Source organism: Mytilus edulis, chromosome 13, assembly GCF_963676685.1.
Source record: "Mytilus edulis chromosome 13, xbMytEdul2.2, whole genome shotgun sequence".
Taxonomy (NCBI): Eukaryota; Metazoa; Mollusca; class Bivalvia; order Mytilida; family Mytilidae; genus Mytilus; species Mytilus edulis.
The window spans coordinates 41,526,987-41,554,754 of NC_092356.1; the positions used below are offsets into that span (position 1 = coordinate 41,526,987).

Below are 27,768 nucleotides of genomic sequence, written 5' to 3' on the forward strand. Positions count from 1 at the left end.
CAATCATTTGGAAATAGCATTTATGTATATAATCTGACTAATATAACGATCGATTTACTTGTCTTTAAATATGAGACTAATGAGAAGCGCAGTCACATTCTAAACATTCCTGTCAGCGGTTTAAAACTTGGTTGTCAAGAACAAACTATTATTCGGGAAACTTATCTAACAAACGTCGATATAGAACTCAATTGTTCCAATACGAAGATATGAACAGAATGAGAAATAATATTGTTTTCATTTAGAAAATATCAACCAAAACCCAAACGAGAAAGGGGTGTTGCTAAGATGCAACAAACAAAGTATGCAAATAAAAGATGAAGACATTTCAAACCATACAGCAAGCCATGAAAATGTATGAAACAGTTCAAAAGAGAAACACAGACAGCCTGACCAAAACCACATCAATAAAAAAACATGATAGGCAGCAAACATTCGACAACCACCGGACCACACTCTCCTGGTCTGGGACATCTATACTATTAAACGAGAAGACCTCATTTTGTGTGTCGCTTCTCTTCCTTCCACAATTATTCAGTTTGGGTTATTTTGGGAAAAAAACGAAAAAAACTGCGTCCGGATATTTTCCCGTCATTGGACGAAATTTTAAGTCAGACTAGACATCCGTTTTTTTTCTTATGTACTTTGTACATACCAAAGACTATGACTAACGTGTATTTGCTATCTGCTATCATTTTCAAGTTTACCATTCACGGCGGTCACTGAGTTTATTAAATATTTTATAATATGTCAATTATGAATGACCGCCGTGGATGAATAAGTAAATTGAGAGTTGATAGTAAAAAGCAAATACACTTTATTCATAGTAATGTATGTTCATAATATACAGATAAACGCTAACATTATTGAAATCAATAGAGAGAAAAAAATTATAGGAGTTTTGGAGGAAAAAAATAACAGCCGGGTTAGAATTAATAATTGGCATGTCCTAAAGTACCTATAACTTTTGATACCTTTTTTGAAATTCTTCAGTCATAAAATCTTTTACAAAAATTCATCGGGTCACTAAGTATATTACATAGAGAGGGTCTATATAATATATCAGTGACCGCCGTGAATTGATTAATTAACTAAGAATTGATAGTAAAAAGCAAACACACTTCATTTATAGTAATGTATGTTCATAACATACTAAACGTATGTTCATATTGAAATAAGTAGAAAACAAAAAAATGGAAATTTTGGGAAAAAAGCAGAAGGGGTTGAAAAACAATTGTCCTGTCCTCAAGTACCTATAACTTTTATTACCTTTCCTGAAATTCTCCAGTCATTATTTTGTTTACAAAAATTCATCCTACAACACTCTACATAGTTTTCAACCACGCTCTGGATGCCCGCGATTTCGATTGGGTTATTTTGAGAGGAAAACGAAAATATAGGCGTCCATATATTGTTTCCATCATCAGACTGACTTTTTGAGAAATATAAAAGACTTCCGCTGCCCTTTAGGCCTGTTTTGAAATTAAACACAATTTGGATAAGTACTTGGGACAGAACAATTATTTTTTGCGTTTTTCTGTATACTATGATCATACATATACTATAGATACATGTAAAGTGTATTTGATATTTATATATATTATCAATTCCAATAGTTTTCTATCCACGGCTGTCACTGAAATATTTCTGTATACTACATACATATACATATACTATGAATAAATTGTATAAATTTGCTATAATTTACTATAAATTCCAATAGTTTACTGGGGTGACTTTTAATATATCAGAGACCGTTTTATATAGCAAGATATGTTCATAGTATACAGAAAAACAGAAAGAATAAAAATCGGTCTTTTGAAAAAAGGGGGAGGGCAAAAACAAAATGTGCCCAGTCCCCAAGTACCTTTGAATTTTGATACCTCTCCTGGAATTCTCCGGTTATATTTTTTTTACAGTTTACATTCGGTCTATTTCCCCGCGATTTCGCGGGTGTGTTCTAGTATACATAAAAATGCATTTGTATGCAAAATATTGTGGCGAACGTCCAATCTTACAAAACGTGGGGCAGAATTGCATCATCACCATCACAACACAGGAACAAGTGATAAAGATAAGTTGGAAATGTAACGACAACGTAAAGTTTGGAATATATATTTTAAGCGTCCGAAGCGTTTTTCCTAGATTTACATTTACCACGAACGCTCAAAGCCGAATATTTGAAAGCCAATGATATATAAGAGTTGAATGTATGACATCAAGTGATTAAATGTACTCACAAACCAACAACTTCAGTATATACGAACATTTCCTATACCCTACCTTTTGAGGAAATACTTACTTTGCTTATTGACTTTCGTACATGTGTAAGTATTACAAGAAGTATAACATTAAGCTCTCTTGGTTACCGCGATTTACTTTGATATATAAGAGTTGAATGTATGACATCAAGTGATTAAATGTGCTCACAAACCAACAACAGCGACCTTTAACTTCAGAATATATGAACATTTCCTATACCCTACCTTTTGAGGAAATACTTAATTGTACTTTGCTTATTGACTTCCGTACATGTATGTGTAAGTATTACAAGAAGTATAACATTAAGCTGTCTTGGTTACCGCGATTTACTTGTCTTCAAACATAAGACTCGGCGGTTTTAAACTTGCTTGTTTGTCTAGAAAAAAGAAACTATCCGTGAAACTTGTCAATCAAATTTTGCTATAAACTCAATTGTTCCAATACGAAAATATTCAAAGAAGGAGAAATAATATTGGTTTCGTAATAATTTCAAAATCAATGAACGGAAATTTAAAGCAGGAGTTGTTATAAATCATTTCAGTATCGAAGTCCAATAACTGACTACTGAGCGACTGAAACCCTCGGGTACTGATAGTCAACCACCAAATACATATCAGATAGCCTATTGTTTAACTTTTTGCAAAAGGAATTTAGAGTGTTGTTTGAACAAGTATCGGAAAGAAGAAATTTAAGAATCAGTTCATATACCAGCTGCCGGGAAAGGAAAACAAATGGGCATTCTACATTTTGTGGTTATTTTATTGACAATTTATATGACAGAACAAACGACTTCATATCCTTGTGGTGAGTAAATATATACAGGTAGCTACTGGTAACATTTTTTGTGACACTATGGAAATTATGGAAATATGTAAGATTTAGGTAAACAAGACAATAGTCCCACAAAACAATTTATCCAAACTTAAGGTAAAAAAGTAGTTTTCAAAAATAGCCAAGTGCTCATACTTTAGGTGTAGAAAAAGAGGTGGAATACTCTTATAAGTCAACGAGAAAATGTCAAAGCCATGACAATAACAAAAAAATCGACGAAACTACAACAAAGTTCACAATAGTTATCAAAGGTACTCATCAATGACGCAGTTAAATTAAAATAGTTAGAAAGCCAAACAAGTACAAAATCGAAGAGCAATGAGGACCTAAAATTCCAAAAAGTTGTACCAAATACGGCTAAGGAAATCTATAACTGGGATGACAAAACTTTACAACAGAAGACGCAGCAACACAAACAAGCTCAAAAAGGCAGATGTCATAAAAAAAATACTGCTTCTGCAATTTTCTACTTTTTGGTGGGGTTGTTGCCTCTTTGACACATTCTCCATTTCCGTTCTATATTTTGTTATCGTTTGGTGGGGTCGTTGCCTCTTTGACACATTCCCCATTTCCGTTCTATATTTTGTTATCGTTTGGTGGGGTTGTTGTCTCTTTGACACATTCCCCATTTCCGTTCTATATTATGTTATCGTTTGTTGGGGTTGTTGCCTCTTTGACACATTCCCCATTTCCGTTCTATATTTTGTTATCGTTTGGTGGGGTTGTTGCCTCTTTGACACATTCCCCATTTCCGTTCTATATTTTGTTATCGACATATCAAATTATCTCCTAGTGTATTTAATGTTAATTTAAAAAAGTATGATTCCTCATAAAAAACCTAACTCGTATTCATCTGAATATTTTCGTTTCTTTCCACACGAAACACAGTCACGTGGAAACACTTTCAATACAAGAAAGAGTTGGAGCCGTCCACATTTACGTTTAGAGAAAGTTATTTGATTCAATTAATCTGACGGTAATTATTTACTTGTGAAAAACAAATCTTGAATTATATACAAATACAAAATGGTGATTTACCCTAATGTCTCACATTTTCTATATAGTTTTGAAGTTCTTTTAAACAATTTTTCATAGTTTTGCATCAGTGACTAGAATGTATCTGGTGTTGACAAATTGTTACCATCAATGATTTAAATGTATTCACAAATAAATCATTACGTTCGTTGTACGCGAATCACTTCCTGGCTGGTGCAAAGGGGGCTAATGGGTCGGACTTCATCAAGAAATAAAAAAACATGGCACGGACTCTTAGGTCTGTCTTGAGAAAAAGGGAAACGGGAATATAGGATTGCGTTAACAGACGTATTAGAACAATGATATGATTGTTAAGATTTTAGTACATAATTTTATATCCATTTTATATACTAGAACATTTCTTTTAAGGCAACCAGGCAGATATTTCATTTGGGTTTGGACTCAAAAGGGTTACAAGTGAAAGATTGAATTATTTAAAAGAGAAAGTAAGTGAATTATATACATAGATGTGGTATGAGTGCCAATGAGACAACTCTCCAACCAAGTAACAATTTATAAAAGTAAACTATTATAGGTCAAGGTGCAGCCTTCAACACGGAGCCTTGTCTCACACCGAACAGCAAGCTATAAAGGGCCCCAAAAATTACTAGTGTACAACCATTTAAACGGGAAAACCAACAGTCTAATCTATATATAAACGGGAAACGAGAAACACTTATGAACCACATAAACAGACGACAACAACTTAACTGAACATCATACATATTTTACATTTGGCACAACTTTTTGTAATTTTGGGTTCTCGATGCTCTTCAGCTTCATACTTGTTAAGCTTTTATCTATCTCGATCTGAGAGGCACTGATGAGTCTTATGTAGACGAAACGTGCGTTTGGCGTATTAAGTTATAAGCCTGGTACCTTTGATAACTATTTACACAAGTGAAATTTACTGCATGTGCAAGTTATATTTTTGGCATGCTAATGGATCGAAATCAGCTTCCGAGAGTACTTTTTTACATTACTTATTTTTAAAATCGTAGGTTTCTAAAATTCAGTCAAGCATCCTACATGTATTTCAAGCTTACTTGTAATCCGAGACGAGCTGATATGCCACCTGCTGATTTTGCACTATTAACCTGCCAATTTCCCCCCTATGTAGAACAACTAATGTTGCATCCCTTTGCGCATTTGCTCTACAAGCAGGTTAGTGATCTACTGTGTAATCATAATACCTGTCTCTCGGTCAGGCGAAGACTTGAAGCCTTATATATGTCACGGGTAAATTGTCGATCGGAAGATCTACAATGCAACACCATATAAAATAGGAATGTATCTAAATTAATTGTGGATATTATGAACTATCATCTTAAAACAAACTTAAATCTATTTTTCTTTTTAGATCAAATGTATAGTCACAGAAATGGAAGAAATGAAGGAAAGAAACAGACGAGTTCAATTTGAAAATAATCACTATTAAGGAAATTTTAATTGTTGCAAAAAAAAAATTAAGCCTGTTTATTGTGATATCTTATTTAGTACATTGTTGGAGAGAGTATGCGTTTAATGTTTGAATGAACAAAAGTGTGCAAATGTGTTTGAATTAGATGTTTTTAAGATTTTCAGACTGTTTGATATTTCTTTGTGAACGAAATTCATGTTTGTTAAAAAAATTTAAGTAAAGAACGATATAATTGCTTTTATTGTGTTTTTTCAATCGCAATCATAAATCCAAGCAGGATCAAACATTTTAACATTTAACGTTTATCTATCGAGAGCGAATAAAAGTCTGTTGTTACAAATTGAGTTTAAGTTGTAGAAGCTCAAATGATTTGAAGATAATTACAAGTTTAATATTCCGATGAGATAAAGTCCAGTCAAACTAAGTTTGAACCTCAAACTAATTGCTCAGAAAATGTTTCAGTTTTCATTAATAGCACTCGGCCACAAATATATACAGAAAAAAAGTCCCAGGAAATCTTACTTGAGGAAAACTCAAAATCAGCATTTTTAATTTCTTATGGAATTAACATTGGAAAGGGAGATAACTCCGCAAAACGGATTTTTTTTGGGGGGATCAGTTTTCGGTTGATTTTCTTCAAATTCATGTAAAAAATGATACTTTGATGGAGTTATAAGTTCGTATTTGACTATATTTTATAATCTTCTGCTCATGAAATGTACAAAACCGAGGTGTTATGGGAATTTTTAAAAGATTTGCACATTTTTCATCAAAGAAATTGCAAATTTATGGCTTTGTGACCATTTAAAAAAAAATGTGAATATTTGGAGTTGGTTATATCTGTAAATTATATTTGGTCAGCATCTACCTTGTTTAATGAATCTTTAAACCACAAAAAGAAGAATACATGCTTAATAAGTTTTATTAAATTAGAAATTCTTTACATTGACATGCAGAAAAATCTAATAAAGGCCAACTAATAAATTATGAAACTTAGGTTGTAGCTTGATGTAAGATATGAAAACACCTTTAGAGTTGTTTGTTATACTCCAAAGACGGCTAAAATATTAAGAATCAATACATTATGTTGAATAGAAGCGTAAAGTTATAATTTTGTATCAGTTTTTATTGATATTTCTGCCTTTTTTGCAGAGTTGTCTCCCGTTTCAATGCAAATCCCAGGGGAATTTTAAAAGTCTAAATTTTTAGTTTTCCTCAATTTAAATTTTGTTGGACTTTTTTCTTTGTATATTTGGGGTATAATGCTAAAGATTAAAACTTAAAAATCGTCTGTTGCAATTACTTCAAGGTTATGGGTTTGAATACTTTTGATAAATATTGTGATTAATTTTGTCCGCTGTACTTTCCTTCTATATCCTCATAGAGCATTGCTATTGACTTTTTTCATTAAGGTATAGGAAGGGAATCGTTCACAATCTTGCATTTTTACAGGCACACTCGGTATAGACCGTTGTTTTTATTTACCGAAAAAAATATGTGATTTCATCTTTTTATTATGAACTTTTTACAACTGCAATCTAAAATTAACATGAAAATATATTTCATGTTAATTTTAGATTGAACGAAATTATTCAACTTTTTTTTCATGAAAAAAAGAAAAAGGCTTCTATCGTTGTTATCACATATCTAGTTTTAGGGCTGGATTAATGATACATTAATGCCAACAACAAAAAAATCGGCATTCTTATGGAAACCAAATGTGTCTCTCATCTTGCCGATGTGTCCCTTAATGCACTCAAGGCAGAATTGAAGAAGGAGAGTCTGACAAAGAATGAAAATAATGTAGCATTATGCTTTAACTTCACGTTCTGCTATGAATATGACGCCCTCCCACTACATAATTTAAAAAACAGTAGTTTTTATTACATTAGATACGATTGAATAGTCGAATGTCTTGTGTTTGAAAACGTTCGGCAAAGCAGTTTAATCACATTTTATAAAATACAAAATATAAATATATAAAAACACAATAATTCAAACAAATTTAGTTATGAAAAAGGATTATTATGATTATATACCTAGGTAACAACATTCCATATCGAAACAAACTGACAAAAAGGACACCTAACCGTATATCCACTTGGTCTAATACAAACGGGGGCTTTCCGCAATATGTAATGCACCCTAAATTTCAATGGCAAAATCACCAACTCCATTATTAGTTTGACACAACACAAAATCAGTTGACACAACACAACATGTCTCTTTAATTAAGTTGTTTTCGTATGCATTGCTGAATTGTTGTCGTGAGAAGCACACGATGTCATGAACGTTGAATTTTATTGAGAATTAAGTATGGTTGCTGTCCTTATTACTCTTTATATGCATAAAATATTGGCCACTAAACGTTACCGGTAATAAATCAGCTGATCGATATCGAACCGTTGAAGTCATCTGTAATTTGATTTTTTTTTTTATTATGTAAGAGGGTGTAGGAGTAGTTGTTATCCCGAATTCCCAGAAACATATACGCGGGTTCGCGAATTTCTGAAATAAATAAGGCATTTTTTCCAGGATTAAGAAAATTACATATTAGTTCCCGAGATCCGATAAGTGTAAATACCGAGTTCACGAAAAAATAAAGTCCTAATCTCGACGTTTCGAAAAGGGTCCTTCCGATCTTCATTTAAGGATAACCAATTGCACAAAAGTGTTATAAGAAGTCAACAATCTAATTTTCAAAATGTTTAAGCATGTACTTCAAGTTCTTGGTTCTGTACTTTTTCACTTCCTTCTTTTCCACTAAAATAGTTATAAAGAATAACTCCCGGAAATATAAGTAGTAATCCTCCAAATGTGAAAGCTGTTGTTGTGTCCATTGTAGGTTTGTATTGGAAAACATCAGTTTGGGGATTGTATTGGAATAAATTCCAAAATAAGGCAGCTATAGGTGACACTAGCGCTTGAACTACAACGGCATATACAGCTCCTTCGGCATACTGAATCAGCAGAAACTGGAATAAGTTTCCGAATGTATATCCGGTATAAAACAGCCATGCTTTCCCGCCAAGATTGTTACATGAACTTTCTGTACTAAAACTGCAGTGCAGACCCTTTTGTAATCGATGAAAAAAGTCTTTTCCTGATGAGGACTACAAAAAAACCAAAACCGGGTATGAATCTTATGCCAGAAGAATAAACACATCATCACATTTTCTAAACATAAGAGTGCAAATATGTTAAGTTTTCAGAATGTGGAAAAAGATTATCTTGACATGAAAGGCGTGCACCCTGCATGTGTAAAAACGGTAGAGGAAGAAGTGCCAATTTTCGTTTAATTTTCACGTAAAGCAAATAGATTTTTGACCTTTCCGTTTGTAGAAGCTGATTCACATGTGCGTGTGTTTAATAAGGGGACGACCATTTGATATTGGGGTGGGGGGGGGGGGGGGGGGGGGGGGGGGGGGTGCGCAGGAGGATTTATTTTTGATCGATTATTTATTTTTGTTAACTAAGAGGACAGATTATTCATTTTCTGCACTATTGAAGCAAGATTTTTCATTTTCATTAAAGCAAGGGACTGATTATTCATTTTCACAACTATATTTATGATATTCGAAAACATACAATTTTCAAATTATTTGTTAATTATAAATAATACATGTATAGTCAAGTCATTATGTACCATTTAATCAGAATTAATCATCATCCTCTGCAGAAATTAATCTTTTATATCCTCAACTGCATATTAGTGTATTGCATATAAACCTAGTATTAAAGTTTGGTTGTATCCAGCCTCTTTTAAAAGTATTGGCAAACAAATGTCACCGAGCGGAGCGATGAAAATTTTGTTGAAGGGTTTTGCAGCCACTGAAGGCCCAAGAAGCTATAGAACAAATGATGCAAAATCATGATTTCTGGGTGTTCCAAAGACCCTCAAGGCAAAATATATAAATCAGTGTAAGACTTGAGTTTCTAGGGACAACATCAAAAGACCAATGTGCATGTCAGATAAAGTAAAAATGGAATTTACATAGTTAAGTCTGTGGCTGCTGGTTTTTTTTTAAATCATGATCAAGTTCATAACAAAATTACTAGATTTCAAAAGGAATGCAACACTAACAGAATACAGAAGGACAATCAATGAACAAAAAACAAATAAATAAGAAACATTGATCCCGAAGGGCTACGTCTGAGGGAAAACAGAACTTGCTTTTGCAAGGCACTCGCCTTGAACACAATTTGATATGGAGACAAGCGTTTGGTTTTGAAATTTCATACACGAGGCATTTGTCTCAATGTAGTTACGGCCCTGTTAAAATAAAAGTGACTGGGTAAGGTTTCCTGAGACAATGTACCTCAAGTTAAATGAAACGAATTTTCAGAAATTTCAAGTATATTTAAATAATGATTATACTATTATTATTAAAAAAAAATTGGGAAGTGTATCACAATTTTTTTTGGGGGAAAAAGATGAACTTGTGAAGAATCTAGTGCCATCTCATACTTTCGATTAGTACTGCTGAGTTATTTATTATCAATACATTGCAAGTCCGGTAATTTATTTTCAAACTACCACAGAACAAACCATTTATGTTTGTGATTATTTATTTTCAAAATCCTCCTGGCTGCCCCCCCCCCCCCCCCAGAATATAAAATGGTCATCCCCTAATCATAGACTAGTATCCTTTCACCTTTTCGTAATTCAATGAGTTCTGTGTATTATTAACAAAAGCGCACATCTAACCTTAGTCCTTTGCAGTTTTCACAACTGTCTTGGATGTTAGATCGGATATTTTCCTTTTTTTTTTTATTGATAACCAGTTTAGTATAGTTTTCTTTCCAATACCATACACGGATCATTTGTAGCATTGGTGAGTTCGTCCATCTAATTACTAGTAGTAGTTTTTATAAATATCTTCCGGGTTTGTAACACGACGGGTGCCTCATGTAGAGCAGGATCTTCTTACACTTCCAGAGCACCTGAGATTACCCCCAGTTTTAAATGGGGTTCGTGTTGTTCAGTCTTTAGTTTCTGTGTTGTGTAAAATTGTTTGTCTATTATATAATTGAAAATGGAATTAGAGAATGTGTCAAAGAGACGAGGGTGGTAAAGGTGAGTGCTTTCACGAGAAAAAAAAACGCGAAATAAGATATTCCCGATTTAGTATACACATTTATGATATAAATGGTTTACGACTTTTTTTTAAAAGTAGTTATTGATGATCCGTGACAAGTGTTTGAATTTTATTTGAAAAATACCGAGCACGCAAAACAAGCAGTTGAAAATAACGATGCACGCAAAATCAAATAAACAGGACACGTTGAACGAGGCACCTGTCTTGCACGATTGGACGTCAAATAAAAAAGTAAAAACACGTAGAACATGAATTAAAAATTGGCGATCCCGTTGCACGAAAATAACTCTTTACCGCCATGAGAGACAACAACCCCACCATTATAGAGCAGACAACAGCTGAAGGCCAATGGGTCTTCAATGCAGCGAGAAACTCCCGCACCCGGAGGAGTCCTTTAGCTGGTCCCTAAACTAATATGTTTACTGTAGTTCAATGATAATGGACGTCATACTAAATAGTTTTTTTTCTTGTTAAGCCATGGCGTTTGTCCGTTTATTTTCGATATATGAGTGTGAATGTCCGTCTGATATCTTTCACCCCGGCTTCCTCATAATATGTTCTGACTCCTTGTTCGGCTTTATCAATACTGTTTGTACCCCTTTGGTTTTTAGTAGCTCTTTATTGTTTGATTGGGTTCTGGTTTTTAAATATTTTGGCCTCGAACATCACTAAAGAGACATTTAATGTCGAAAGCTCATCTGCATAGGGCAGTAAAACAAGTATCGTTTATGTTAATTCGGTGGTTTTCACAACGATATTACATAAGATACCAAGACATGCAAGTTAGTTAATGCATGTGCATTACTGTCATTTATGACTTATTCGATTGATGTTCGAAAGAAATATTTGAAAGATAACAAGTATTTCTTAAAACATATGTTTGCAACGATGATCGATGAAAATTATTAATTTTGTGTACGTCAAATATATATTTTAAAGATATACATACACTGCCGAAACCTGGAACAAAATCTACCCAGAAGAAACAGACCATAATAGCAGTCTGAAAATATTGACCCCATGTAATAAAGCTGAACGACTGACCCTGTTAAAAAAAGAAGAAAGTATTTTATTCTTATGGAACACATTTTAAAAATACGAAATGTTTAATATTAGGTACAATTTGGCAAAATATTCATTCACACGAAAACAGAAGCATTTTACGCTACAGTTGACTTAAGTTTTCACAGTGTCAACGTTGTGACAATTTACATCTCTCTTTTCTTCAAAAAATGAAATCAAACTTTACTGTCATGAAAATCGAATGTTATTTGTGACATACTTAAAAAAATGAAAAAGAATTAAAGTTTGTAATTTTGTTCAAATATTAAAAAAATAAAATAAAGTAATTAACCTCTTCTTTTTGAAGTTCTTTTTCACAGAAAACATTCATCAAACCAACTGGAAGGAATCCCATCAGGAAACAAAATGGCCACAGAATTCTAGCACCGGTCGACTCCGGTTTTGATCCCGTTTCACCAGCATCTGCATCCAAACCCCATATCTGAGGTTCTATAGTAATGAATATTCCAACAAGTACTATCATAGTGCAGATACCACGAACAATGCTTATGCCTAGAATGCAAAAAAAAAAAACCAACAAGCAAATACACCAATTGACATTTTATGTTTTGAATTTGCAAACTTGATGAAAGCTGTAAGATAACGAGTAGAACTGTTGTTAATATCCCATATCCCATTTAATACTCTTTTGAAAACAGTTGTCTCATTGACATGCATACCACATCCCCTTGTATTCATAAAGCTCAGGCTTAAATGTTTTGAGTATATTTGGCTACTTAGTATACTTATTTGGTGTAAATCATGATAGTTACTCCAACAAATGTATTCAATGTAATCATCATCATCATCGCCTATTTGTTAATGACTTTTTGCTATCAGAACCAAAGACAGCATAACACATTAGATATACAATATAAAAGTACTTACCTTGTTTTTGGTATTATATTACCAGCCTCTGATCAAGAGTAACATCTATCAAACACAAAATATTCTATTCAAAAACCTATCTTTTCGAAGTATAACCATTCTAAGAAGCACGGTTAATTAATGTATTAACAGCTATGGATCTAGACTAACATTATTAAACATCAAATATTCTATTCAATAATACAGTAGAACTTTTCTCAGTATAACCAATTCTAGTATTAGCCCGGTAAATGTATTACCAGCCTTATAACATCTATCAAACTTAAAATATTTTATTCGTCAATACATATACCTTTTCGCAGTATAACCACTCTTAGAAGCACGGTAAATGTATTACCAGCCTTAGATCTAGAGTAACCTCTATCAAACACAACAATTTTAACTGAACAATACATACGTTTTCAAAGTATAACCAATCTTAGAAGCACGGTAAACGTATTTCCAGCCTTTAATAGGTCTGGAGTAACTCCTATCAAACACAACAATTTTAATTGAACATACCACAATACATACCTTTTCGCAGTATAACCAATCTTAGAAGCACGGTAAATGTATTACCAGCCTTAGATCTAGAGTAACCTCTATCAAACACAACAATTTTAATTGAACAATACATACGTTTTCAAAGTATAACCAATCTTAGAAGCACGGTAAACGTATTTCCAGCCTTTAATAGGTATGGAGTAACTCCTATCAAACACAACAATTTTAATTGAACATACCACAATACATACCTTTTCGCAGTATAACCAATCTTAGAAGCACGGTAAATGTATTACCAGCCTTAGATCTGGAGTACTAATAACCTCTATCAAACCTGGAACAGTATATCTAACATGTTCCTGATCAAACACACCAAGTTTCATTGAACAAAACATACCTTTTCGCAGTATAACCAATCTTAGTAAAACGGTGAATGGTATGACTGATGACTGCAAAATACCCTGTAAATACGGCGGTGTTCTATTGGGCGGACTGGCATACACCACAAGAATTCCGTTCATAGCTGTAAAAAGTCCCATCATAAAGAGAATTTTATAACTAGATGTTGGTCTCAATGTTGCAGTACTGTCAATTTTAGAATATTTCACGAACAACGTCAGAAGAGTAAACACAACAGCTATGGAACAACATGTAATGAACAGAAGCACAAAAATATCGCTTCCAATTGCTTCCATAGTTCCAGCATAGACTGGAAGTGACACATTCATAAGAACATTTGAGAAAACATTCATTACTGCAATTAAAAGATTCCTTGTCTTGGCAGAGAAACGACTGTTTGTAGTCTTTTTAGAACTCCATGCAGCTTGAACAAGTTTAGATCGTTTTTCGTCATCACTGTTTACCAGCAACGGATCTCGTTCATAGTTATTCATGGTGCCTTTGTCGTCAACCAAATTTACCGGTTTTATTGAACAACGACTTTAAGTTACACATATATTAGTACATGATTTACATTTTAATCACATGGAGGTCACGTTATCCTCATGACGAGGCAGACGATGTTATCAATAACAAACACTTGTTATCATGATGTTGCAATATTACACATGTGACTTTTGTCAACTTTTTTTTACATATTCGATTTAATTTGAAAAGCCACTATGTTTTAATTGGCTATCAAAAAATGTATCATGTGACATATTACAATTATCTCTTAAATTGTTCAATCCTATTATACGATGTTGCAATATAACACATGTAAACCTTTTTTTGTTGTTGTATTCGATCAAATCATATATGGCCGTGCAAATGAAACGCCACTATATATTGATTGGCTTTGAAGAAATGTATATTTAATACATATTTAATATTGTCTCTTAAATTGGTGAATCCTGTTGCAATACTGCACATGTATACATTTCTTTTAATATTATATAAAAAATATTCTCTTATTAACTGATGGATTCTGTTTGATTTTAAAAGTTTCGAGTCACAGTCTTGGTTTAAAAAAACTAAACAACGGAAGAAAAGCAGTCCAAATGATGTATCCTGTTGGATGATTAAAGTCTCGAGATGACTGTCTAGTCGGAAGAACAAAATAGTTATAGATTATCGGGTTTTCTACACTTTGTAATCGTAAAATATCAGCCACGAGCCGCAATGTGAACTATTTTGGCGATTGAGCGCAGCGAACGAGCTAAAAAGCTTCACATTGCGCCGAGCGGCTGATATTTTACAATATATATTCGAAGAAAACCCGATTATTTGTATATAGTTCTATTGCTGGTCTTTACCCCCTCCCTAAGACAGTTTTACGCTTGACGAAAGCAAGCTTGATAACGTCTCCTCTCATAATAGGCATAGGGAAGGGCGATAAAGAAAAATACAATTTTAAACCATAGACGCCGTCGGCGTCCAAATTAATAAAACCCGCGTATGTTGGTTTTTAATCCAAATGCAGCCTTTTGTATGCACATTAAGAATAGAAAAAAAGCCAACAAAAAATGAAAAAAATATTTTAGTTAATCCAAGTGGGTTAACCTTTTTACACCTTTGTTTGATGGACAGTATTCATCTTCAATTCAAAGCAAATCCCAGTGCAGTGGCGGATGCAGAAATAACGAAATTTTTTTTGCCTCTGCAGTGATAACTCGAGTCATGCATGTGCACGTAGACTTGCTCTGTATTTTTTTCAACGTTAAACATATGTTTTCTAATATTATTTTTGTTACGTTTGAACATTGATCCAATGTGTAAACAATTACAATATTTATCTCACACCTACACCACACGTGTAAACAAAATGATAAAAAGTCGATCAACTTGTAGACGAAACGCGCGTCTGGCGTATATAGTCCTGGTATCTATGATGAGTTTATTTATTAGTGTCGCGTTCAATAAAATCGGTCAGTAAAATACAGAAGATTTATAACTTTTAGCACTTGCATTCTTAACTCGAATATTGTGATAAAAATGCAATCTGGAAATAAACCGATTACATGCAAATTCAGCGCCGTGTTTGGTCCTCCCGCACTGTCACTCTGAGATGGGATTATGCAATGAAAGAATTGTTTCTTTTGCTTTGTGTGTGTGTGTATGTTTTTCTTCTGTGCATTTTAGGCCGTATTATGACCTATAGCTGTTAATTTCTGTGTTGTCATACTACTAGAAATTTAATATTAAAGAATCAAAATCATATACTAAAATTTTATTTTACGATTTTCTTTAAAATAAAAATTGAATAAATATATCCCAAACTGGCTTTATATTGCTATCGAAGGCATTTTGATACATAATGATGCATGAATTTTGTCTTTTTAGCCAAGATTGGATTAATGTGTATCCTTAAGATAATTCATGTTTTTTTCTCAAAACATTTTTTTTTTTTGGTGAACGATGCCCTTCTTAATAAACATTTGTTTGGATAAATACTCGTCATTTGCTTAATCTTTCAAAAATTGCGGGGTTTGAACCATCATGTATAAATTGATGACCTGTGTAGAAATGTAACAATATTCGATATGAAAAAGGGACATGTATATGATTTACGGGTAGGGGGGTGAAAAAAAACCACCTTATAATGGTATTTAAAGCATGCTCACCAGGAAGCTTGCTATCATTCTTAAGAAAGATCTAAATTTTATTTCCTGAGAATGAAAAATACGACAATATTTCCTACAGTCAGTGTGTGTAATACCATATAAGTACATGTAAAACAATACATTGATCATGAGTACATATATAACAATATTGCATGTTCACATGTTTCTCTTTTGTGCGATATGATTTCATTCCTTTCGTGTATATTTAAAAAAAAAAAAAATATGATTCAACAAATTTGTAAAAATACGGTATATAAAATATCTAAGCACATGCGGAGGCGTATGTAATGTATACAAGACCGCGTAGATGTTTGTTACATGCATAACCTTTGATTATTGAATGTTGTTTTTCGAAGAAAAAAAAAGGCGTGGAAATGAAATAGACCTTTACATTTTGCATCAAGGGCATGCAATTCAATGTTTTTAATATAAAAACGAAGATGTGGTATGATTGCCAATGAAAAAACTCTCCACAAGAGACCAAATGACACAAACATTAATAACTATAGAACCGTGTTCACACTATAAAATCTTCACCGGGGGCGAACCCGGGTTAACTAAGTGTAGTGTTTATATCTGATATATGAAAAAAAATAACGTTTCCAAATACTAAAATAGTTTACTGAAAGACATAAAAAGTATTTAACCCTTTCTAACATGAATACCATTCAAAAGAAGATTTTTCACTCAAAATATAAATATGCTAATTTTCTGAAGAAAACTTTAGGACGGACAAAACATAAATTCAACTGGACTGTTCAGTTTTAAACAGGCAATTGCTTTAGTGATTTTGAATGGTAAAGAAATGCATAAAGATATAGAGTGATGTGGTTTGATTGCCAATAAGACAACTATCCACCAAAGTTCAAATAAATTGGATGTAAGCAATGATAGGTAACCGTACAGCCTTCAACAATGTGAAAAAACCAACAAAGATACCAATTTTAGAATTATCGAAAGATAATATCATTTAAACTGTCCAACACAAATATGTTGGTTTCGTGAATTTACATAATAGATATCGAAACGGATACAAATTAGTTAAAATGATTATCAATAAGTTTTGTCTACGAGTAATAAACCAATTGACTGTTCAATAGATATATGAGAACAAACTAAAGTGGCGTAACTAAACCTTTTGGATAACATTTCTTTATTTATTTTGTCCTTTCGGGGAAATCACTAAAATATATTGATGACAAATGCACATTGTATTCCATTCTTTGTCTAGAGTTTTAATGTTATGATTGTAGTAAATTGTTCTTCTTTCTAATTGATTTTGTAGTTAATTGAAATCTATATACTGAGGTTGTTGATTCAAAATTGCTAAACTAAAATTGAAAATCTATAGAATAAAATGCTCATATGGTGACGGTAAAAAATAAAGCGGCAAGAAATTGTTATCCCAATTAAACACTAGCTAGAATGTATTTCATTTGTAAGAAAGGGAAAAGGAACAAATTATAACAATGACTTCATGGATTTATTTATTCATAACAATTGAAATATCATGCTTAAGTAAGTAAATGTTGTATCATTTATTTTTTAATATATTTTCCGTAAATTTAATCTACATTCAGATTTTAATTGCTATACATAATCAAGGACTTCGAATTATTCGTCTGTTCTCGCTGCGACATGTGTGCTGATGCGAAATTAGATCGATTAATCAAACAATATTGTACCAAGAAAAATGAATGACCAGAATGCTAAACCGCACTACAGTTTTCTTTAGAAGTGACTTTTCATATCTTTAATACACGTTCCTAAAGTTGTATTTTGAACAGATATATCATGTTAAGGAGGGGTATTTGCGAAAAATACCAGTCGAGAGAATGTTAAATTTCACGAGCCGTAAGGCGAGGGAAATTCATTCTCAAGACTGGTATTTTTCGCAAATACCCCTCAATAACATGAAATATCTGTTTAATTACACCGAATGTTAATGTACTAAAACGCATTGATGATCGTGACGTTACAAGCGTCCAGTCGGATAGAGTATTTTTTGGCAAATACCACGGCAGAGAGGGTAAAAAAGGCATATCCTTTTAGCAAATACCCCGGCGGCGTTAAAAATGAACGATATTCATTTGATAACAGTAAATTGGTGAAAAATACACTGGCTATTAACCAATCAAAACCCCGGATTCTTACATAAGGTGTAATTATATAAATAACATGTAACGTTGAGGATTTAGTTTATTACTGAAAGGTCACTGGTGGATATAGTTGTCTATTGACAACCATGCCATATCTCCACAGACACTTGGACTTATTTTTTAGCACAAAGTACCCAACTTTCCCAAGTCGGGACCATTTGGCCTTTGTTAGTCTTGTATGTTTTTTCATTTTAGTTCCTTTATATGTTTTGGAGTTTAGTGTGACATCCATTTTCACTGAGCTAGTACACAATTTTATTTAGGAGCCAGCTATGGACCACCTCCGGTGCGGGATTGTTCTCGCTGCGTTGAAGACCCATTGGTGGCCTTCGGCTGTTGTCTGCTCTTTTTTCGGGTTGTTGTCTCTTTGAAATATTCCCGATTTCGATTCTCAATTTTATATACATAAGTATTAACTATAAAATATGAAAGCCAATGTTATAAAATCCTAAAACAAACAGATTTTTAAAATATTGCGTATAAAACTATACTTACTAAATTTCGTTCTAAGATATATATATATATATATACTTTAAGACAACTGATAACAAATGAACTTTGAAAAAGTAGCAGCTTCCAATACATATTAACACCATGGTACATTCTATAATTTTGAATCCTATTTGTAATGAAGATTTGGAATAATTTCTCCTTTTTGTCACTTTTCGCCCGTAAAAGTTTGCATTCTAACAGGGAATAAATTTCTTCAGTTAAAATATTCCTTTTCAAAAAAATAAAAAACCGAAAAAAAATAGCAAAAGAGACCGGGTTAGGGATAAGACCATTAAAATAGAATTATGGTCATCTGCAACACAAGTCTTCCAAAACGGTAAGCCAAATCATGTTGGCAACTGTGGAAGACTTCGACCTTCCCATGATAACCCTTGGTTCAAGGTTGGCAACTGTGGAAGACTTCGACCTTCCCATGATAACCCTTGGTTCAAGGTTGGCAACTGTGGAAGACTTCGACCTACCCATGATAACCCTTGGTTCAAGGTTGGCAACTGTGGAAGACTTCGACCTACCCATGATAACCCTTGGTTCAAGGTTTTCTTATCAGAAAAATCATGAGGGATACATGACAGCATATGAAGGCGTAACTGGAAAGTTGTCAGATAAAGAAACAGACAGTTCACATTGGGAAAACTCAGATCATCTCTTTTGTTGTAAAGTTCATTTCTCAAACGACCTTCATTGTCAATTTACAGATAAAAAAGATGATAATGGACATACCATTTTATTTATCCTTGGCAGAGATTGGCTGATGTCAGTTTCAGATGATCTTTTATTTGAATTCTTGTTTTCCCCTGAAAACAAAGATTTATCCAATCCGTTGGAATTTTTATTTTTGTAAATGAAATTGTTTTCAACAACTCTTTACGATTATTCTTTAGATTTAATACCGACACAAACTCTGAATGTCTGTGACATCCTCGGCATGCACGAAGAAGATGGCGCTTGTTATTGGGTAACAGACGCAGAATATAATATTGCAGATGGCGCTGCTAAGTGCGGAGAAAATGGAGGGAACCCGGCAAGAGTAATTCAACAATCGCACCAAGAATTCCTAGCAGATTTGATATCGTTAGTATATTAATGATAACTTTTGAGTAGAGAAGTTTTGGTAAAAGAGGAAATACGTATATAGTAATGTCAAATATTTCAAAAAACATTATTTCACATGTATCTTTAAATTCAAAATTTTGCTAAATGTAGATCACTGTTGTCGAAGACTTCGATATGATAGTGTAAAGGAGTTGGTTCTTTATAAGGCCAAAACATGACCTCTATTTCAGCTGAGATTTCCCAATGTCAATTGACGATTCATTACAAAAGCTCTGCACAAATTGTTTTATTTCACTCTCATGAACTAAAAACTTGTATGTCTTATGAACTAGAATATATTGGGGATGAAATAAGATTGTTTCTGCATCTATTTAATGAGTGTGAAATTTCGCATGGAAGCCAAATAATACAGCTTTTCAGTCTGAATAATTTCCTGTCTCTATTTTGGATGTCCATCATAACTGAAGAAAGTTCGAAGTTTGTTAAAAAAAATTAATTTGACATGATAACAAAACATGTTCAAGTTGTAATTACTTCAAAGTACACACCGGAAATTCCTACAATGAACACGTTTTTTTTTTTTAATTTAACCAGAAAGACTTTTTCAACTGATTTTTATTGTTCGTTCTTTTGTTGTACTGTTACACCACTGTCCCAGGTTAGTTAGAGGGTTAATTGTGATCCCGCTAACATATGTATAAAATTGAGAATGGAAATGGGAAATGTGCCAAAGAGACAACAACCCGACCATAGAAAAAAAAAAAAAAAACACCAGAAGGTCACCAACAGGTCTTCAATGTAGAGAGGAATTCCCGCACCCGGAGGCGTCCTTCAACTGGCCCCTAAACAAATATATACTAGTTAAGTGATAATGAACGTCATACTAATTTCCAAATTGTACACAAGAAACTAAAATTAAAATAATACAAGACTAACAAAGGCCAGAGGCTCCTGACTTGGGACAGGCGCAAAAATGCGGCGGGGTTAAACATGTTTGTGAGATCTCAATCCTCCCCCTATACCTCTAGCCAATGTAGAAAAGAAAACGCATAACAATTCGCACATTAAAATTCAGTTCAAGAGAAGTCCGAGTCTGATGTCAGAAGATGTAACCAAAGAAAATAAACAAAATGACAATAATACATAAATAACAACAGACTATACTAGCAGTTAACTGACATGCCAGCTCCAGACTTTAATTAAACTGACTGAAAGATTATGATTTCATCATATGAACATCAGGCACAATCCTTCCCGTTAGGGGTTTAGTATCATACCATCATAACATATATGAGAAGAACATTACCCGTGTCATGCCAACAACTGGTTTTTGAATAAATGTGTTTAGTTCCGATGCAAAGACCCTATAAGTGAATCAATATTAACGCCAAAATATGCAATCTTTAATGACCTGACAGTATCGTAACTATATCCCTTCTTAATAAGTCTATTCAAAGGTTTTGTTAGTTTTTGAGGTGAATACTGACACCTTTGTGCTTTATAAAGAATATTTCTATAAAAAATTGGATGTGAAATACCTGAACGTATAAGAAGTCTGCATGTTGAGCTATATTTACGGATGATGTCCTTATACCGATGATAAAATTTAGTAAATGTTTTGACTAGTTTGTGATATCGAAAACCCTGGTGTAATAATTTTTCAGTAATACATAAATTTCTCTCGTTAAAATCTAAAACATTGTTACATACACGAGCGAATCGTACAAGTTGAGATATATAAACACCGTAAGATGGTGACAAGGGAACGTCACCATCTAAAAATGGATAATTAACGATAGGAAATGAAAAATCATCTCTTTTATCATAAATTTTAGTATTCAGCTTTCCGTTAGTGATATAGATATCAAGATCGAGGAAAGGGCAGTGGTCATTGTTAGTATTAACTTTATTTAAAGTAAGTTCAACAGGATAACTTTCTTTAATATACGTACTGAAATCGTCATTATTGAGAGCCAAAATATCATCCAAATATCTAAAAGTATTATTAAATTTGTTTATCAGATGTTGTTTCGATGGGCCTTTGCTTATTTTTGTCATAAATTGTAACTCATAGCAATACAAAAACAGGTCCGCAATAAGTGGTGAACAGTTAGTCCCCATTGGAATTCCGATAATCTGACGATATACGGAATCCCCAAAGCGAACAAAAATGTTATCTAGTAAAAATTCAAGGGCATATATAGTATCAAAGCATGTCCAATTGACATAGTTTTTTTGTTTATTGCTACTAAAAAATGACCTAAAAGAGTTTGAACATATATATTCACATTCTGACTTTTTAAATGCCCATTTAATAAGTTGTGTGAATTTTTTCTTAATGAGAATGTGAGGCAATGTGGTATACAGGGTAGAAAAATCAAAACTTTGAACAGATTTAAAATCACCAATATAAGCATGCAATTTATCAAGTACTTCCAACGAGTTCTTGACACTCCAAAAGTAATTAATTCCACTATTTTCGAAGGCCTTATTTGAACAATTTATTATCAGGTTTTTAATTGTACCAAGTGTGCTGGTAAGAAGAATAGACAATTTAGTAGTGGGACAATGGCTTGAAGACGAAATAAATCTATATTTGTAAGGTGTTTTGTGTATTTTCGGAAGCCAGTACATAGTTGGGACTTTCATTGTATTTGGCTCTGCTTGTAAAGCGGCAGCTAAAAGTTTATGTTTGTTACAGATGTCGTTTTCTGAAAATGGAGTCAGTTGAAATGTTGGTGAATTGGTGATTTCTTTTTTCAGAACCTCAATGTAAAATTTACGTCAAACAATAATAATATTATTAGCAGCTTTATCGGCCGGGACAAAAACAAATTTCTTTGCTAGTTCTTTTAGTTTATGTTTGATACGAGAAATAGGTTTTTGTGGTTATTGTTAATAGTAAAATGTTCTTTAAAATGTTGAATACGTATATCAACTATCTTCATTACTGAATTAAAAAAAGAGTCTAAAGATTTTTTGTCAGCTTTTTCCCGTTTTATCCATTTCATACAGTAAGTATGGAGTGAGTCGTGGATGATATTACGACACTCATTCCAATTAATAATTGACGGGGGACGATATTTAGGTCCTTTATTGAGGAATGATTTTAACTCTCGGTCTTGAACGATGTTAAGATCTCCTGTTATAACATGGGAAATGGGTCCATAAATATATTCGGAGGTACTACAATTACATGAAGTAGGTGTATTTTCACGGATAATAACATCTTTACACAGTTGACTATAATTAAACACAAATTTCCGGGTAAATTTCTTGTAAATATAACAAATAAGAGGTAGCTCAGTATTGTCAAAATATCCAGGAATTTGTTCTTTAACAGAATGGTCATTAACTATACCGGCAATATTTACAAAATCAAAACATTTATTGACATACTTTATTTTAATAAAATGTTTTTTATGATCTTCAGGGCGATCAATTTTGGGAAATAGTTTAGAATACCAATATGCCATAATAATTTGAACAATTTCATACTTAGGACTGCTATATGCCCACCAAAGTCTGTATGAATATGCCTGTCCCGAGTCAGGAGGCTGTAATTCAATCAGTGGTTGTCGTTTGTTGTTGTGTTACATTTTTTCGTTCATTTTTTTGGGACATTAATAAGGCCGTTAGTTTTCTCGTTGGAATTGTTAAAACATTTGTAAATTTTGGGACCTTTTAGGGCCTTTACTAATATAGCTGACTATGCGGTGTCGGCTTTTCTCATTTTTGAAGGCCGTACGATGACCTATAGCTGTTAATTTCTGTGTCATTTGGTCTCTTGTGGAGAGCTACATCTCATTAGCAATCATACCACATCTTTTTTTATATTCATAAATTGTACGGTGTTAAAATTATAGTAAAAAGGAATTATTACGATATCTCTGTTTACACGTTAATATCCTTCTATCTTTCCTGAAATATAACCTTTCATAAAACTTTATTCCTTTTTTTGAATTAAACAAAAATCAGAATAATGTTTGAGATTTTCGAACATTACGTCAGTCATAAGATGAAAGGAAACAAAATGTTGCATTCATATATTGTCGCAGTTTTAAAAAATATTGTTAGTAGATATAAGTCGATGAGGTATGAACGCCAATGACACAACTCTCCATCCAAGTCACAATTTATAAAAGTAAACCATTATACGTCAAAGTACGGTCTTCAACACCGAGACTTGGCTCACACCGAACAGCAATTTATAAAGGGCCCCCAAAATACTAGTATTAAAACCATACAAACGTGAAAACCAATGGTCTCATCTATATAAAAAAACGAGAAACACTTATGAACCACATCAACAAACGTTATCAGTTAATAGTTATATTTAACATCAGTAAATAATTAAAAATATTGTTTTTATTTAAATATTTTTCAGTGATTTATATCCCCATGTAGATGACGTCTACATTGGTGTAACGAAAACTGGGGTAAATGTATTTACAGGCTGGTTAGGAAACACATTGCAACATACTAACTGGAACGACTACGAGCCCAGCGTAATAACAAACTCTCAAGTCTGTGTAGTAGCTGAAAAAGCTGATCAATTTAAATGGCATACTGCTCCGTGTTCAACCTCTTACTACGTGGCATGTTCCTGTAATATGGGTAGGTATAGGATGTATTTGAATTACAATTTTTCCGAATTATTATACTTTACTTTATAGTAACCACTAATAATAATTTTTTTTAAATGACCCTTTTTCCAGCGGAAAACTGAGCAGAGGCATATTTAGGCAAAATAACTGTTTGGAATTGGTCATGTAGTAAAAATAACCAAGATTATGTTGAAGTTCTGATTTAATATTCGATAACTTACAGACAAAAAATACACAACATACAACAAAAGGAGCATTACTTATTTATCCTCATATTAAGCCATTATCTTGAAAAGGTTATTTCCTAATTACTTTATGATTCGGAAATAAGTATAAGAACTACAGAGAGAACATTTCTACAATAATGTATAAAACTTACCATTGGCGAGTATCACTACATTCCCACTAATATCCTTGAATAAGAACCTCGGTTACTTGCGGACAGAAAACTCTTTTGTTGATGCCCTGAGTTAGAGTACCCCGAATTATCCCCATGAAAGAGGAAGGACTTATTTATCTTGATTTAAACAAAAAGAAAGAAAATATGGTATGATTGCCAATGAGACAATTCTCCACATGTGACGAAATGACATGATAAAACATTGAGATGTGGTATGGTTACCGATGAGACAAACATACACATGTGACCAAATGACATGATAAAACATTGAGATGTGGTATGGTAACCGATGAGACAAACATCCACATAATACTAAAGAATAATTGTTTTACCAACTATATATCAAATTACGACATTGTTTTTTTAAAGTTTTTTTTATATTTATTTTTATTGACTCCTTCAGCAGACAGTTGTCTGAATTTTAGTCAACCAATTGAAAGTTATATTTGTATTTTTATTTTATTGACTCTTTCTGCATGTAAAGTTGTCTGAATATTGGTCCAACATTTACTTTTCATGATAATTAAATGACAATCATCATACTGTTGATTATTTTTTATTTTAGATACCACTTCACTTTATGCTTGCACTGAACAGTCTTCGCCGAACACTTATTCATCTCCTGTAGTAAGTGTAGGAGCAAATTGCACCGCAACATCGACAGAATCGAGTTGCACTGCAACGACAACTGAATCGAGTTGCACGTCAACATCGACTGAATCGAGTTGCACTGCAACAACAACCACAATGTCAACTTTGACGGAAATATCAACTTTTGTAAGTTGCACTGTAACATCGATAGACTTGGGTTGCATTTCAACAACTAAAACAAAGTCAAGTTACCTCACTTCGGCATACATATCCAATGCGATTGAGATTGGACAAAGTGACACATTTCACGACTTATTATCGGAAAGTTTTAACATCGGCTTCGTATCAGCATCATCAATATTGTTAGACTCGAGCATTTACAATGATATAAGTATCGATTCGTCGTTGGGTAATAATCTTGCGTCCGGTAATTTACCAACATTGGCAGCAAACGACCTTCAAAAAAAGATTGAAAGTCTAACAAAAGCAATCGAAGTTGACAGGAGACAAACCAGTAATTTCTTAAGAAAATTTTACAGCGCCAGTGACCCTAGGACATCCTCAGCAGTGATTGGAGCGTTCGGAGTAATATTTTTTTCTTTAATAACGATTGTTATTATTGGTTTAGATGTTCCTATTCTGATTTTAAATCTTAAAACTACCTTCAATCGTTTAAGAGACGTTGTCAACAGAAGCGAATCTATTCAAAACAATAACGACAACAGACCTGAAATGTCTAATGCTTCAGAAAAACATGTAAAAGATTCACATATATACGTCTAATAATTGACTGAAATTCGATATGTTGCGCATGCTCCTACGCAGTTTTTAAAAATATTTACAACTAGTAGGTTCATTTTTCATTCTTATTCCAGTCCTATCTTACCTGCAATTAAAAAATCAAATTCTATATAGGTTATTCTGTACCAAAATTTATTGAAATCTTTGCTAAGGAATGTCGGTATGTAAAAATATTACACAAATCTTAAATTTTCTTACAAAATTGATACATATATCATTACCTATCATACTTAAACGGTAAAAAAACAAAAAACATCTTAACATTTAAATCTGTGGAGTAATTTTCTTTCGTTCTCCATAAATAGACCATGACAAATTGCATCGTCTATAATTGCAAAAGTAATAGCTTTTCTAAGATTAAAAGAAAATGGTAATTGAAAAGTATAGCTTTTTTAAAATGCGCGCAACAAGAAAATTGCAATTGGACGAAAAGTGGGTTAGCTTTTCTACAAAGCTTCTCATTGATAAAGAGCCTTTCTATATTGAAAAAGAGCCGATGATATAAAAAAAAAATGTCTTTTTTTTTGTATCGTTGTTTTCCTCTGTCTAATGTCATGGCATCAAACATCAGATACATTTAATGGGCATCATTTCAATGACAAAAGGATACTTCTTTATGAACTTATCTGGTCTAAAGGATTAAGTAACCTTTTTTCTCATCAGATGGCATCCGTCGTCCATCTACAGGACCAAATTTAACCAAAGTATCAAACATGCTTCCAATGACCCTGCCTGACAACCAAAATGGCCGACATATCTAAAATAAAAACATATGGATAAAATGCAAGTTTTGTTTTTGATTTTGAAAACTGATATGATAAGAGAAAATCTGACTGTCCCAAACATGTTCAGAATGTTGAGCTCTACCAATTGTCCATTACGTCAAAACTTAAATGACGAAGTATAACAAAAATACTGAACTCTGAAAAAAATTCAAATCGGAAAATCCCTTATCAAATGGCAAAATCAAGAGCTCAAACACATTGTACGAATGGATTACATATTTTTGACTTTGTACAGGCATATCTTTATGTAGAAAATGGTTGATTAAACCTGGTTTTATAGCTAGATAAACTTCTCACTTGTATGTCAGTTGTAAACAATTACATTATCTTGACAACGTTTTGTGAACAAAACAAACAGACATAACAGGTAAAAGTTTCAAAAGCACGGGTGCAGCAGTCAACATTGTGTTATAATCTTAATCACAATAAAAAAACAAGGAAAACATAAAAAGAAATAAAACAAAGCACATTAGCAAAAACGAAACACAGGAATGCAAAACCTTACCATAGCACAATAACACTATGAAGGGATGTATAAGTACCTAGCCACGTGAAATGAATATTACCAAAATAGACTAAACAGTGAAAGTAATAGTTTAAAAGGACAATAAAAGAATACTATTTCACGTTATTGATTAAGATGACAAACAACGACAGTACCAATGATTTATACTCAAAGACCAACGTGTATTATTTGTGAAGTTGATACAGAATATT

At 32.9% G+C, this 27,768-nt stretch overlaps 2 protein-coding genes and 1 long non-coding RNA gene across 3 annotated transcripts; 2 read left to right on the forward strand and 1 right to left on the reverse strand.

Moving 5' to 3' along the window:
• Positions 1 to 2,557: 2,557 nt before the first annotated feature.
• Positions 2,558 to 5,690, forward strand: LOC139502163 (uncharacterized). The gene is made up of 3 exons (XR_011658744.1): positions 2,558 to 3,066; positions 4,498 to 4,574; positions 5,489 to 5,690. It is a non-coding gene; the product is annotated as an uncharacterized lncRNA (long non-coding RNA).
• Positions 5,691 to 6,452: 762 nt separating this feature from the next.
• Positions 6,453 to 14,109, reverse strand: LOC139502162 (crt homolog 3-like). Its single transcript, XM_071291538.1, has 4 exons — positions 13,478 to 14,109; positions 12,002 to 12,222; positions 11,597 to 11,692; positions 6,453 to 8,661 (listed from the first exon to the last, which is right to left on the reverse strand). Exons 1-4 carry the CDS (start codon positions 13,971 to 13,973, stop codon positions 8,257 to 8,259), a joined length of 1,218 nt encoding a protein of 405 aa, XP_071147639.1. The 5' UTR covers positions 13,974 to 14,109; the 3' UTR covers positions 6,453 to 8,256.
• Positions 14,110 to 19,697: 5,588 nt separating this feature from the next.
• Positions 19,698 to 26,627, forward strand: LOC139502164 (uncharacterized). The gene is made up of 3 exons (XM_071291539.1): positions 19,698 to 19,885; positions 24,255 to 24,484; positions 25,440 to 26,627. Exons 1-3 carry the CDS (start codon positions 19,740 to 19,742, stop codon positions 26,246 to 26,248), a joined length of 1,185 nt encoding a protein of 394 aa, XP_071147640.1. The 5' UTR covers positions 19,698 to 19,739; the 3' UTR covers positions 26,249 to 26,627.
• Positions 26,628 to 27,768: the final 1,141 nt, after the last annotated feature.